This window comes from Schistocerca serialis, chromosome 3, assembly GCF_023864345.2.
Source record: "Schistocerca serialis cubense isolate TAMUIC-IGC-003099 chromosome 3, iqSchSeri2.2, whole genome shotgun sequence".
In the NCBI taxonomy this organism is placed as follows: Eukaryota; Metazoa; Arthropoda; class Insecta; order Orthoptera; family Acrididae; genus Schistocerca; species Schistocerca serialis.
Window position 1 is genome coordinate 143,402,410 of NC_064640.1, and position 15,835 is coordinate 143,418,244.

The window sequence follows — 15,835 nt, forward strand, 5'->3', positions numbered from 1 at the left end:
TGACAGAGGGTACCACATACCACTAGTCATTTCCTTTCCTGCTTCACTCTCAAATAGTGCAAAGGGAAAATGAATGCCTGTTTAATGAGCCCCAATTTCCCTCATCTTATATTTGTAGTCTGTACATAAAATGTACGTTGGTAGCAGTAGAATTGATCTGCAGTTGGCCTCGAATGCTGATAATGCCGCTTCTCTAAATTTTCACAATATTGTGAAAAGAGCATTGTCTTTCCCTCGCAGATTCCCATTAGAGTTCCCAAAGCATCTCCGTAAAACTTGGGTGCTGATCGAATGTATCAGTAAGAAATCTAACAGCGTGCTTCTGAATTACTTCGATGTCTTCCTTTAATCAGATATGGTGGAGATTCCAAACACTAAAACTGTACTCAAGAATGGGTGGCACTAGTGTTCTATATGCCATGTTGTTGATGTATAAGCTACACTTAACTAAAATTCTCCCAATAAAATGTAGTTGAGCATTCACCTACCCGACTTCCAACCTGATATGCTCTTCCATTTCATATCGCTTTGCAGTGTTATACTGAATCACTGTGACTGTCAAGTAGCACATTACTAATGCTGTAATCGAACATTGTTGGATTGTTTCTCTTGCTCATTTGCAGTAACTTAATGTTTTCTGCATTTAGAGCAAGCTGCCATTCATCACAAGTAGAAATTCTGTCAGTCATCTTGTATCCCCTTACAGTCACTCAAGGGCGACACCATCCCACATATCACAGTGTCGTGAGGAAACAGCAGTTCACCCTGTCTGCCACATCATTTATGTAAAAGTTCTTGACTGGTTTACTTCAAATTGTTACACAATGCTCTAATAAACGTTCAGACAGACATAGGGTATATATTTTAAATATATATGTAATAAATAAAGGGGTAACACTGTTATCAGAAATCTCATAGTTTACTTTTAGTGTTTACATGATACGGTAATGAACATTTGGACGGACATAGGCTGTATATTTTTTAATATATCAATATATATTTGATACATAAAGAAGAAACATTCTTTCCAAAATTTCAAAGTCCTTGATCGATTTACTTTAAACTTTTACATTGTACTCTAATAGACATTGGGACAGATACGGACTACATATTTTTTAAAAAGAAATGTACAGGTTTTCTGTGAAGTGTTCTGCTGTGAAACTGTGCGGTTTTGTTTCCATTCTCACAGTCAAACAACTTCTTTCTCCCATATGTATTCTTTCTCATTATATATAATTTTTAAAAACTAGTATGCCCAACAATGCATAATTTTGTTTTCATCCTCACAGTTATTTTGTTTCCTTCCTCACTGTCTGTTTTCGTAGAAAACAGAAAGGTTGTGTATGTAGCTTACGGGTTTATGATTTGAATAATACTACAGAATACAAATTTGCAATGACAGTAATTGAGGCTCAAGGTCGGAGAGAGGAGGGAAGAAGAGATGTACAGGTGTGGGGGGGGGGGGGGGGGGGGGGGGGGACGTAGAGAGGGGGAAGGAGGAAATGGACAGAGAGATGGGAGGAGGAGATGGAGAGAGATGAGGCAGAAGGAAACAGGCGGATGGTGGATAAGGTTATGGACAGATGGGAGGGTGGTGGTGGTGGTGGTGGACACAGAGGGAGGAGAAGAGGATTAGGATGTATATCCAATTTCCATATGTATTTAGCAGTTGCAAATCGTTGCTGGGTTTGCTAGTTACTGTGTAAAGACAAGTCGCCATGTAATGATGTTACCAAATTACTAGAAAAGTAGGTGACCAATTTACTGCAGATACATTCATGATACTTTAACAAACATTGAGATGAAAATAGGCTACATATTTCTTTTTAATATATATGGTATGTATGTATAATCTAATATACAGAGGCAATGTTATTAGCAAAAATCTCAAAGTACTTGGCTGATTTACTTCATACTTTTTGTGATACTCTGAACATTGAGATGGATATATAAAAAGGGGAAACATTGTTCCCAAAATATCAAATTTCTTGACTGATTTACTTTATACATGGTACCGTAATAAACTTCCGGACAGACATAGGGGTGTGTGTGTGTGTGTGTGTGTGTGTGTGTGTGTGTGTGTGTGTGTTATATATAACACAAACAGGGAAATGTTGTTGGCAAGTCTTAAAATATTCTCGACCGACTGACCAATTTACCATAAAATTTTTATATGGTACCCTAATAAACATTCAGACTGACATGGGCTATATATTTATTTAAACAACAATGTACAGGTATTCTGTTAAAACAGACTGCGAGGAAGAAAATGCTGCACTGTGCTCTGCTGTGAAAATGTGTGGTTTTGTTTCTCACAGTCAGTTTTAATTACGATATGAGGGCACCAAACCATTAGACAAATTGTTTCTGCCATATATTTTAATTCTCATGATATATATTTTAAACAAACATTGTATATTCAGGGAGAGAAGGTGGACAGGGGGCGGCAGGAAATGTACGTGGAGGAGGTGGAGATGATGGATAGAGAGGGGAGAGGAGGAGGTGGACAGATAGACATAGAGAGGGGAAGGAGCAGTGGAGAGAATGGGAGGAGAAGATGGGCAGGGAGAGGGTGGAGAAAGAGATTAGATAATATATCCAATTCCCATAGATATTTAGTAATTGTGAAGCATTGCTGGATTCACCAGTAGAGAATAAGAGCGGTCCTACCACACTTTCCTGGGCCGCTCCTGATGATACCCATGTCTCTGAACACTGCCTTTGGAGGCAAATGTATTGGGTTCTATTACTTAATATTTGAGCAACTCAGATGTATAGTAACATAATCCATATGCTTGGACCCCTATCAACAGTCTGCATTGGGACACTGTGTCAGAGTTGCTGAAAACTATAGTAGCAATTCCACCATGGAATTCACCAGTGATCATAGAGCACACTACTGTTGTATTCATATGCCTCAAGCTATGACATACATGAAACGAAAGGCATTTTGATAAATCTTATTGGTTTGGCCATAGTATTGGCATGTAAGGGTACAGTCTCTCTCTCTCTCTCTCTCTCTCTCTCTCTCTCTCTCTCTCTCTCTCTCTCTCAGCCCACTGCACCACCTCTACAATCTCTGTGTCTGCAAATGTGTGTCAAAACCGTGGATTTATACGGCTTGTAACAGTAAATCCTGTGCATCTCTATAAAATAAAGATAAAGAAACTCAGGCTAAAAAGGTTCGTGCCATAAACCTCTTCAGAGAAGGCCTGTAAGGCAGTTCAACATTGGTTGGCTGTTCTCGCAAGAGTAATTTTCCAGATTAGATAAAAATGTTTTCAGATTCTTTAATTACATAGATCATCTTGGCTTTCTGAGAGGTAGATTGAACTAAAGAGGGCAAGACAACCATGGCAACAGTTTCTGTACTCCATAGATTGTTCCAGCAAACTTTCCACAGCACAAGGGGTGATCAGGATTTCCTGGAAGTGTCTGTTTTCTTGTAATGTGGATTAGTTCAGTTAGCAGGAGGATTTCTCATTGTCTGCATTTTGTGATACAATAGAAAGTTACAATGAAATTTGTTATTGTCTCAAACTTCGGCAAGAAGCCATTGTCCATCTTCACACCAGGGAAGGTTTGTACTTGACTGAGCAATTATCATAGTGTTTCTCACTAACAGTGCAGGGAAGATGTCAGCTGCACACTAGTATGTGTTTTAAGGTGTATTTGTCTGTAGTCCCATGATTGTAGAGTCATGTTGTGTTAACGTGACCCCCCCACCCCCTGCCAAACAAGAGATGGCTATAGAACTAGTTTTTCCACACAAGTAGCAACTGAGAAGTTTTTTGTAAAAAAAAAAAAAAAAAAAAAAAAAAAGCCTTCAGTAGTGCTTAGTGCTATTACATCTATAAACACCTGTGTGAATTGTCCTTCTGAAAACTTTTCACAGACTGATGGTTTTTAAACATTCTAGAAAATTAGTGTGTCCAAAGTTACAGGCATTTTCAGTCAGGCTGTTGTGTTGCCACACTTAAAGACATGGTGTATAAAAAATTTTAGGGTGTGTAACCCATTGTCTGTAGTTGTAAAAGATGGTGTAGGCACTACAGACAGTCAATAAATAACATGAGTATTTTTTACACTATGTACAAAGTAACTTCAATTACTCATAACTTAAGTCTCCTGTTTTCTCTGTTACATTTTAATACTCATACGGTTACTGAATTGTCTGTACAGTAATGTTGATCGAACACTGACAATTATTTTCTATTACTGAATATCAGTAGTGTCGCGCAAGTTCGTAGTTGGGGGTCTGGCTGCAAGTCCTCGGAGATCTGGGCTGGAGCTCAGAGTGCAGCATCTTAAAAAGACATCATCTGTAGTGGAACCTATAGAAAGATGGTGTGTCCTGGAGAGTCAGACTCATGCTACCGGTGTTTTTAAATGATTCTTCTTCCACAGAGATGTGAGTGGCCTATCATGTGTGGTCAAAAAAGACACAGGTGATATTGCATAACCCACAGGTTGTAAGATCTGGCTTTATAGTGCGTTCATACAATATTAACATGATTGTAGATGTATGCTATATGGTTTGTGGAGCTATCTTGTGTAAAAATAAGTATGAACTGTTGGGCACTATGAAGAAATATTGTTAGACACAGTGACATTTTTGGACCAACTGTATTTACAATACGTATGCTCAGGGTGGTGAAAGGCTGTGTAAACTTGCTTGCAACCCCTCTTAGTATGAGCAGCATGCAAAATAATTTTGTAACTCGGACACTTGCTTGTCATACCTTACCATTCCTCTTCCAACCATGAAAATATTTTGTGATTGAGACTCTTTAGGAATTGTCCATACTTAACATTTTATGTTCCTTTTTTTTATAGACCATCTTTAACCAATAGGGAATACGACAATGGCCTTGCATTTGGGAGGAGCTCTATTAAGACTTGTATCCAGCCATCCAAATTTCAGTTTTTTGTGGTTTCTAAAATTAGTTGAGATAAATGTGGGGATCATGTTTTGAAAAATAATAGATTTCCTTCCAAATCTTAAAGCTTCTGCTTCATTGCTAATGGTGTCATTGTTGATGGAAAAACACTAATCTTTCATCATGCCTTTCTTTAATTCGCTCAAATTTGAGTGGTAATACTGCCACCAGCACCTTCACATCCATAACATAAGGATGTCATACCATTACACTGGTTAAAATGATATGTATTAATTATAGAATTATAAACATTTGTAGAAAGTAATAAGCTAAAAGATTTGTTTGTTTTTTGGAGAATTTTGTACTAAAATCATGGGTATTTCATTTTCAGGTTATATTTATTATACACTTCATATTATCAACATGGTGAGTAGACTCCATTGTTCTTAATGTTACCATTCTAAAATGCTTTAACAATAGCCTCCATTCCTAATCAACCTAAAGGAAGTTTGTGAATATACTGCTAGACAATTTACACAACAGTTGTTTGATATTCTAGTTACTAACACTGCTAGCCGGGCAATTAAAGTATGCACGTCCCTTCACTTTCAGGGCCTTACAAGGCGACTGGTGTCCAGATTCATATTTCTTTTACTCACTTCTATTCTTCATTGCTCTTTTCTGGGCTATTAAGGACAAGGAATCTTCTGATGCAACAGAAATGGTAAGTTGGGACATACATGACTGCAGTAATTTTATTTCCTATAAGTGAATTTTTCTTAAGGTTGTTTTCTATCTGGTTGACTAGATATTTTGCATGTGACTGGAGACAAAAAGCTGTATAATAGACATAACTTCTAAAAGCAATTAACTATAAATGTCTTTTATCAAAATGAAGCCTAAAAATTTTTGTATAGTTTCAGACTTCTAGTATATTTTGATGGCTTGAGCTTTTTTCCCAAATGTTATGTTTTTACTTACTCCTTCTATAGTGTAGAATTAGTCTAATTCGGAGTTTCAAAAAGCATATATCCTACCTGTTAAAGTTCTCTTTAGTCGCCACTTCATTGCGTCAATGCTGGTGAAAAATGATTGCCGTTTGAGTTAAAATTAATATCATCTTGCTTTGGTGATATTCTTACTTTACTGTTCTCCAGTTTCAGTGTGAAATTAAATACAGTTTGTTTCTTTGTGTACCATTGCTGGACTATCCCACCACATATTTTGCCCATCTAGCTGTTTTCAGTGTACCACAGTGATACAAGGCAAGTAGAAATGAAGTTTGGTATGACACACTTATAGTCTATGAAGCTGGGAGACAACCTCAAATTGGCCTACAAAAGGCACCCTCTCCATTCCCCCCCCCCCCCCCCCCCCCACACACCTCTCTCTCTCTCTCTCTCTCTCTCTCTCTCTCTCTCTCTCTCTCTCTCTCTGTCTCTCTCTGTCTCTCTGCAGTCCAGGTAGACTGTAAACTGGGGTGATGGGTTGTGTTGTGTGGAGTGAGTGAGGGAATGAGAGATGGGAACATGAAGGAGGTTTGGAATAGGGTGACTCATAGCTTGGAGGGAGCAGTAGGTTTGTGAGAGAGAAATGCAACACGTAGACATTTTAACTGGAGAATTCTTGCAGTGCATGTTGATGATAATGTAAGGGATTTCAATGGGATAGGGTGGCACGAAGGAGGAAGAGGAGACTGGGGGGGAGGGGGGGGGGGAGATAGTGCAGGTGGTTAGCACAGATTGATGCCATCTGGATTACAAGGATGTGGGATGTGTTGAAAGGGTAACTCCTATCTATGTAGTTCAGAAAAGCTGGTGCTGGGGTGAAGGGACCAGATGTCACGGGTTGTGAAGCAGCCATTGGTTGGGTCCTGCAACCACCTTTGAGAAAGAAGCAGCAACACTTTCTGCAGGACCTGCCCATCATTTTGGAGGACAATGCTCATGCACATACGATGCAAATTATGACTGATTTGCCTCGAAAGTGCTGTACCACCCACCACACTCCACAGGCTTAAGCCCATGTGACTACAACTTTATTCCTAAATTGAAGGAGGCACTTCATAGCATTCGCTTCACAGCTGTTAGATATTTGTCAGGCAATAGACAGCTCCACTCGAACTGTCAATACAACTGCCACTGCAAAGGGTATCCTATGACTTCCAGTTCACTGGTAAAGGGTTATACACAATGCTGGTGACAACTTTATATGGCAGTAAAACTATGAAACATGCGTCTATTGTGTTTAGGTTGTAAATAAATAGTTGCCACTATTAAAGTTCCAACCCTCATACAAACAGTTGCCGTACTACTTTTATATTATCTTTAGACCCAAAAAGATTTAATCTGCATGTGCTTTCTTAGTAGCTGGTTCCTACAAAGTAGCAAGAGCTTTCTCATTTATGAATGTATTTTCATGTACATAAGAAATGTTTGTCACTGAATATGTAACATAGTTTCTTTGGTGTTAAAACCAACCTTTTTATGCTGATTTGTTATTTCAGGCACTGATGCTGAATGTCTTGTGTATCGCTTTAGATATTGTGATACTTATCATCTATTTTCCTTCAAGTTCAAGAGGTAAGTACACCTATAAGGGAATTTGTCTGGAATACATTGTTTTGGTTTAGACAGTTAGTAGAGTTTGATCTCTTTCAGTAACCTTAGTTTATTAATTTAGTATTCATTGATACCGATCATTTGCTACTTGTGTTATTGGAAAATGCTGCTGAAGTTTCTGCGTTTACATGATAGGAAGTGTATATTCTAACAGTATCAAAAAATGTCTGTCACTATCAGTGTGTCTTTACTCAGTGATAGACTTGATGGATGCAGCTGTTCTGTTAACTGATTCTGCCATTTTCATTCATCTGTTTCTTATAGGGCACGAATGAGGGATAAAAATACAGGTATCTCTCTATGAATTTCCATATAACTATCTGAAACTAAATGTTTCACATAAAATGAACACTTTTCTTCTAGTTGATTTATACAAGAGGAATGAAAACATTGTAGGTTTCAGGATGTTAGCATGAAACCTCTGTTTCATGTACAGAGCAGTATCCACAAAAGAATGGAGTAATTCCATTCAAGTAATGACCCTGGAAGGGAAGCCCAACTCCTTGCCATAACCATTCTCCCAGAGGTGCTAGTTCAACAGCACTGTAGGAGAAACCGTATGATTTGAAATCAGAACTTTGTTTCATAAAATTAAAGTTAAATTGGTGATTTGTTGTGAAGGAGGCTAATCAACATTATACTATGCTAAATTCTAGTTTTAAGATATTTTGGTGTTGTAGAATCTAACTTTAATAATTATTTAATTTCACACGCTATATGAAAACCAAATCATTGTTAAAACAGAATTTGTAGGTTTACATATTTCAGTTCTGTTTGCTATATCCTGCTCAAATTATGACACTGTCATTCAAGAATTCCTCTCCTGTGCAATAGCACTTTTGGACTAACACACTGTACAATTCTCTCTTCAGCAATCTATCCTAGATTTTTTATGTACTATGTGGTTTGGGTAAATAACTGTAGGTTGGGGCTGGAAGCATGAATTTTTGTTTATTTCTAGCACTGTGCGTAAGCTGGAAATTACTTACTAATTGCTGAATTTATGTGAAAACTCTTAAATCATTTTTAAATAAAATGAACTTTATTAATATTCTGCATCTTTGTTCTTCATGTTCCTGTATTTATTTCTCAACATACGTTGGTGACACACACATTTCTCCCAGCGAAAGACCAGTTTGTTAGGACCATCAATGTAGAATGTTTGACTTTGTTCACAGAGCCCCAACCTCACCTCTGCTTGCAACACTTCATCACTATCAAAGTGAGGTCCTTGAAGGCATTCTTTAAGTTTCGGAAAAAGGTGAAAATCGCTAAAGGAGAGGGTGTTCCATGTGTTGATGAAGTTTTTGAAGTCAAAACTCGATTACGTATACCATTTCTCACACACTGATATAGTTGTTACAGGCCACCATGTTACATGCTAAAATTTGGAGCTCTCTAGTGGCAGTGGGATGAAAATATATAGATATGAAAAATAAATATGTAAAATGTTTGTTTTATTTAAAGAACTTTGATTTTTTACATAAAAAAATTCAGAGGCATTACTTTTGAGCATGCACTTCTAGATTAGCATTGCATATAGAGAGAGTTAGAGCATATATTTACAGGCACGAAACGCTTAATATATTCCAAGGACATAGCCACAATTTTGTCAAATGGGTAGTCAAATTTATTAGAGGCCCATAAAAAGGCTCATCTTTTTATGTTAAAAAGACATTAAGAAAAAGTAAATAGATTTTATGTACATACATTGCTTCTGGGAGGCCTTCATACAAACAGTAAATACCCAGATATTTCTCTATCACAGAGGCCCCCGCCACGGGGCTCGCCACTCTTCGGTGGGTTTGTGCTTGGCTACCATAGGGCCCCAGCCTTTGCAGCATCTTTTCCCTTCCGTGCTGCATGTCTCTCCTCTTGCTCTTCTTTTTCCTCTCCCTTGGGGAACATGTCTGGGGTGTTATTGGGAATGTTCCACATTGTCAGTCTCTGACAGAACAACAGTTTCTCCACTGTTTTTCATTCCGTTTCCCTTTCTTTGTTTCCCTTCTTCTGTCCTTCCTCCACTTTGACACTTGACGTTCCTCTTTTTTTCTTCTTACTCCCTGTGCGGGCCTGAAGGCTGGTCTATGCCTCTGATGCATCACAGGTGACTGAGTAATGTGTAATTCCCAGCCCTGGGTCAACAATTGCACATACCCCCTGGTACAGGCCAGGCCCAGGGAGGGGTGATTGCCTGAGCTGCTACCTTCCCAAAATGCTGATTGGTCCCTCTGTCAGGTGTTCGGGAGATGTGACCTGAGGTGTGAACAATCACCTAAGGCGGGTGCGCCCCCTTGTGAAGGGGCTTCCCAGTTGGAAGTAGCATGCCATCAGAGACGCTGGCAATCATGGGGGATTTTCTCGTAATGAGCCAATCATCTTCACACTCAGCGACTACGAAATGTAAATGGACTGAGGCTATGGATTCAAAGACCCTTCCAGGTGCAGCACAGTTTGTAGTGGTTTCATGTACTGAAGACAGTCAGTCCTTCACAGCGGTAAACCTGTTAATTATTCAGAAAGGTGTTGATGCAGTTACCAGCCCTATGAAATCATGCTATTGTTTACAGAATCGTACTTTACTTTTGGAAGCTACTTTGGATTCTCAAGCACACTACTGCTTGCCACCTCACTTCTCTGTGGGTATCCTGTTCATGTCGAGGCCCTTAGAACTCTGAATTTTTCCTGTGGTGTTATTTATATTAGGCTGCTCAACGGTCTGACCGAGGCCAAAATTCAAACATACCTCTCTTATCAGGGTGTCATTGCCATCCATCGGGTGTTGAAAAAGGTAGGTTCCTCCTTAGTGCCGCCCCTCCCCCCCCCCCCCCCCTCCTCCATCCCACTCTTCTTCTCGACTTTGATAGTGGTGCTTTCGTCCAAGATCAAAGCAGGCTATGAAATTACCACAGTCCGACCGTACATTTTGAACCAAATGTGCTGCTACCAGTGTCATCATTTCAACTACACTATGTCTTGTCGACAGCCAGCCAAATATGAAACCTGCAGTAGAGGTGCGCATGAGGGCAACTGTCCAACCCCTTTTCCCCATTGTATGAACTGCAATGACGGCTATGCCGCCTCCTTCTCTAGAGATTGTCCTGTGTATCTTGATGCGCGGGCTGTTCTGGAATCTGGGTAAAGGAAACAGTGCCATACCCCGTCGCTCGCAAGTTATTGGCTAGTCACAAACCCTGCATTCTACAGTCTGGCACGTATAATTCTGTTCTGGCTACATGTTCCTCCATGAAGGACATGGCTCTGCAGATATGCGACCTCAAATTCAGCTCTGAGGTTTTGAAATCACCTAATGTTAAGGTAGCATGGTCTTCTTCACCAATTTGAAGATCCTCTTCGAGGATGTCGCCAAGTGATATCTTCACCCTGCTAGCGTCCATGTCGCTGGTGCTCCACTTGCAACTGATGTCCCTCGGAAGCCATCAGCAGTAGCCACATACCACTCCCCAACTTCAGAAGCCACCTAAGCCATCCCAGCAACCCAGGCAGCCTCCTCCTCCTGTCAGTAAAGAAAAACATCGTTCTAAAAGTAGTTCTAAGTCCACGAAAGCAGTAGGTAAGCCTTCGGAACGACGAGCGCTCTCACTTTCTGATGGCGACTATGCTCTTGAAGATATGGACTTCCAGTCAGAAGAAGTAGAGAACGCGGAACCGGCTAACGTTCCCCCTGACCTACCCAGTAAATCACCGCCTCCGAGGGAGAAAGGAAAGAAACACCATCGCTACCCAATGGTTTCCATAGGGGCTTCGGTGTTGCAGTGGAATTTGAATAGATATCGCTCACAATTAGAAGAATTGCAGCTGTTGGTCCTGGATAAACCTTTCTCCATCTGCTTACAAGAAACGCATCTTAGTCACAGACACACCTACATTACGGGGCTACCACATGTACAGGAAAGATGATACTACTGTAGGCAGGGCTAAAGGTGGAGTGGCTATTTTTCTTGATGACAGATACCTCTTCTCTGTTGTCCCTGTTACCACTACCATCCAAGCAATTACTGTGAAAGTTTTCTCACCGTTTGCTATCACAGGTTCTTTGTACCTACCTGCCCCCCTCCCCTCCCCTATGACACTTTGAATGCGGATGCACTGGCAGACCTTTCCAGACACTCCCGCGCCCATTCCTTCTTGTGGGGGGGGGACTTCAATGCCCACAATGTGCTGTGGGGCTAGGCTACTACTTGCTCCAAGAGTCGGCTGATCAAGCAACTCGTCCATTTTGAGGATATCTGCCTTTTGAATGCGGGTCAGATGACTCACTTCCCCACAGCTACAGGGTCTTTTCAGCTATTGATCTTTGCTTTTGTTCCTCAGCTATTGCAGATTCAGTTCAGGGGGGAAGTGGCTCCAGATTTACATTCTAGTGACCACTTCCCAGTGTGGATTTGTCTGCCGCCTAGGACAGTGACAACAGGAGACCAAGCAGGTGGATGATACAAAGGGCAAATTGGTTGCAGTACAGTCGACAGGCTATTTTTGAACAAAAGGATTGTACACAAGAGGCGATGGCCCGTATCACTCTTGAGATCCAAAGGGCTACCACAGAGTCCCTCCCCAGGTCTAGTAACCACCTCAGACGATGGCCTGTACCTTGGTGGAATGACAACTGTCGATTGGCAATCAAGGCCAGACGGACAGCTCTTCAGAACTTCAAACAGTGTCCAACTACAGAAAATCTTCAGGTCTTCAGGTCTGCGAGAGCACATGCAAGGCGAGTGATCAAAGAATGGAAGAGGGCTTCCTGGAGGTAATTAAAGACTTCCATTAATCGGTCCACTTCCGCTGCGCATGTTTGGGAATCAGTAAGATGGATTTCAGGCAAGGGTAGTCCACATCCCCTTATGGCCTTGTCAAATAATGGGGTCTTGGTGGACATGCCAGAAGAGATGGCTCACATTTTAGCTGAACACTTGTTTATAGTTACTAAGTCATCCAGACAAGCTCCTGCTGTTCAGGTATTCTGTCGGACTGCAGAGATCAGGAAACTCAATTTTTTTCTCGTGTAATGAAGTAGTCTACAACCTTCCATTCTCCATGTGGGAACTGGAATCAGCTTTATCTGCAGCCAGAGACACTGCTTCAGGACCTGATGAGATCCATTATACCATGCTTCGTCATCTGTGCCCTGAAATGAAAGGTCAGCTCCTCTCTTTTTTAAATCAGATTTGGTTTGATGGACAGTACCCCATGACTTGGAAGGAGGCAATCTTAATTCCATTCTGGAAACCAGGTAAGGACCGTAGCGCCCCTAACAGTTATCGGAGTGTCATCCTTACTAGTTGTATGGGTAAGACTCTTGAACACATGGTCAACTGCCACCTCATCCGGCTGCTTGAATCCCGAGGTTACCTGAGCCACTCCCATTGTGGTTTCAGGTGCTACCGTTCCATTCCTGACAAGTTAATTCTACTGGAAACGGCAATACAGAGAGGAGGAGGATCCACCTGTCTTTGAAGTTTGTGCCGTGCCGCTTTCAGTTCAGCATATTGTTGCTACGTGTGTCCTGTATACTGATAATAGGGCAGCCCTTGGTCTTGCTGGAGATCTGCCCACCAGCCTCGCAGATACCAATACCAATGTTAACAGATTAGTGAAATTTTGTGATCAGGCCTCATCCCTAAACTGGTGGGGAAGGGCAGCATACTGTAGTACGTTATAAACTGCTCTGCATGTGGGACAGCCTTCGTCCCCACCCATGAGATTTCATGTTGACTTTTCGTCAGGGCGCTGATGATCGTGATGTCGAGTGCCCCCTCAACCCAACTCATCACCATCATTGCAGAGTGCTACAGTGCCGCCTTCACTATGTGGGAGCTAGATCATGCTCTCAGTTCATCCCAGTCCTTCGCGCTGTCTACATTCAGATGCTGCAGCACCTTTCTCTTGTGCACAAGCACTGTCTGCTTAATATGTACAAATGAATCTGGGCAGAGGGCATGTTTCCCGGAAGCTGGCGTGAAGCCACTGTCATACCGATACCTAAGCCTGGTAAGGACAAACACCTTCCTTCTAGCTACCTGCCAATCCCTCTGACCAGCAGTGTTTGCAAGGTGATGGAATGTATGATTCATGCCTAGCTGGTATGGTGGCTCGAGTCTTGCAATTTACTAACCACTGCACAGTGTGGATTTCGAGCACACCATTCTGCAGTTGACCGTCTAGTCACTTTGTCCACCCATGTCATAAATGGTTTTCTGTGGAAATCTGTCTTCTCTGTTACCTCCTGGAGTGCACTTTTGCCACTTGCTCCGGCGGCTTAACTTCGCACTACCTGCAACTTTCCCAGAGAGTGAGTGAGTGAGTGAGTGAGTGAGAGAGTGTGTGTGTGTGTGTGTGTGTGTGTGTGTGTGTGTGTGTGAGAGAGAGAGCGAGAGCGAGCGCGAGCGAGAGCGAGAGAGAGGTGGGTGTGTGTGTGTGTGTGTGTGTGTGTGTGTGTGTGAGAGAGAGAGAGCGCGAGCGAGAGCGAGCGAGAGAGCGCGTTCCTTGCTCTATCACCTTCAGTTTCATGTCCTTTGCATGGAAATTCACGATAGTACCTTTGTGTAGTATACTCATGGCTCTCGGACTGACCTTGGTGTCGGGTGTGCCTTTGTCACTGGTGCTGACAGTTTTTGGTATCTGCTTCTGGCACACTGCTCAGTATTATTTACAGCCTAGCTCTTCACCCTGTATCAGGCCGTGGAGTACATCTGACGACACAGACTTTCCAATTGTGTTCTCTGCTCAGACACTCTCGGCGACCGTCAGTCTCTGTGTGCTCCCCCACCACTTTGTGCACATTGTGCCGAAGTTTTAACTGTCCACCATTTTCTGACAGAATGCCCATTTTGTAACCGTTTACGTTCCTGATTGGGTTTGCCACCTGAGTTATCGGCCATTTTGGCGAACGATGCGCAGGTTGTCGACCACGTTTTACTTTTTATCCATTGACCACGTTTTACTTTTTATCCATCGTAGCAGTATGGTGAAGGCCATTTAATTTTTAGTTCTGGACCTCTGATTCTCTATTTTGTATTTTATAGCCCTTTCTCCATGTCCCTTTTTTTAGCTGTCTTCTCTTACATCGATTGGAATTAGCGTGTAGTTGTTTTTCAACTCATCCTCTTTTGTGTTCTGTAGTTTTTACATGGGCACATATGACCACAGTTGTTTTTGTGCCCTAAAACAAAACAGACCAGAAGAATCTTAACATTGAACTGAGTAACTTCTAATGTCAAAGGGTTCAAACCTCTTTTGACAATAGCTATCTTTCTCCTAGTACAGTGTTGTATTTAAGATTTCGAATTATCTGAAACCAAGTCAGAATCCCTTCAGCATATCAAAGCATCCTAAGTTCCTTCATTCAATCTCAAATTAACCATTTCATTAAAGTTCCTTAATTTTCTTAAGTGATCAAGAACTTCTTTTTAAATTATCATTTCAACAGTCAACTTGAAACTAAAGCAACCAAATTTGTTTATAAAACAAAATGGAATACATAAATACTGTGAGCAACAGTCTTGGGATCTTATCATTGATTCACAAATTGATTTCAGCTGTGCTTGTAATGTATGTGAAGTCACAAATGAGTCTGCGTTTATTCATGATAATATGGTTATACAGTCTTGATAGTAATAAACTCCTGTTGTAAGGTTGCCAACTTTAACTGGAGCCAAAATTGGACAACTCAAAAATATATAATAATAATAATAATAATTATTATTATTATTATTATTATTATTATTATTATTATTCGTGACACATTACACAATGCATAAGTTATAGCCGCTGCAACAGGAAATGTGCATTTATTTAACACGATACTCACTGTTAAAACTGCAAATCCTGCTATTTCTACAAGCCTCTGGTTTCTTTGTTTCTTTTCTGACTTCGCAGCTTCGACAAGTTGTTTCCTGTTGTCAGATTGAACAACTTAGCAAATTCAGCACATTTCATACAGTAGTTCAAATTCACAAATAGTTCAGCTTTCACCATTTCCACTTAGTCTGTTTCTTTCATTACTCCAGATATTTAGCATCACATTGAAAATTCACTCCACAAAATCGTTGGATGGTGGCAATGCTAGGACATGTTGAACAACTTTCAACAAATTGTCTGCTTTGCATCTCTTTAAACAAAAAGTCACCCATTTGCTTGAAATGTTTGAGTCTGGTAGGTCCTTCATGTATGGCAAGATGTCATTTAGTTCACATATTTCAGGGAACAGCTCATCACCATTTATATTTATAGGATGGGATTTTCACTCTGCAGCGGAGTGTGCATTGACATGAAACTTCCTGGCAGATTAAAAGTTTGGAAGGTAGGAGGCGAGAT

General features: G+C 41.0%; 1 protein-coding gene across 3 annotated transcripts in view; it reads left to right on the forward strand.

The window, feature by feature from the left end:
- The window catches only part of LOC126469847 (type-1 angiotensin II receptor-associated protein), a 93,166-nt gene that overhangs the window by 23,998 nt on the left and 53,333 nt on the right, over positions 1-15,835 (forward strand). For all 3 annotated transcript variants that reach the window (XM_050097147.1, XM_050097146.1, XM_050097145.1), the window contains exons 3-5: positions 5,272-5,306; positions 5,493-5,604; positions 7,387-7,462. In XM_050097147.1, coding sequence (XP_049953104.1) covers positions 5,272-5,306; positions 5,493-5,604; positions 7,387-7,462 — 223 coding nt within the window. The remainder of the gene's footprint in view (positions 1-5,271; positions 5,307-5,492; positions 5,605-7,386; positions 7,463-15,835) is intronic.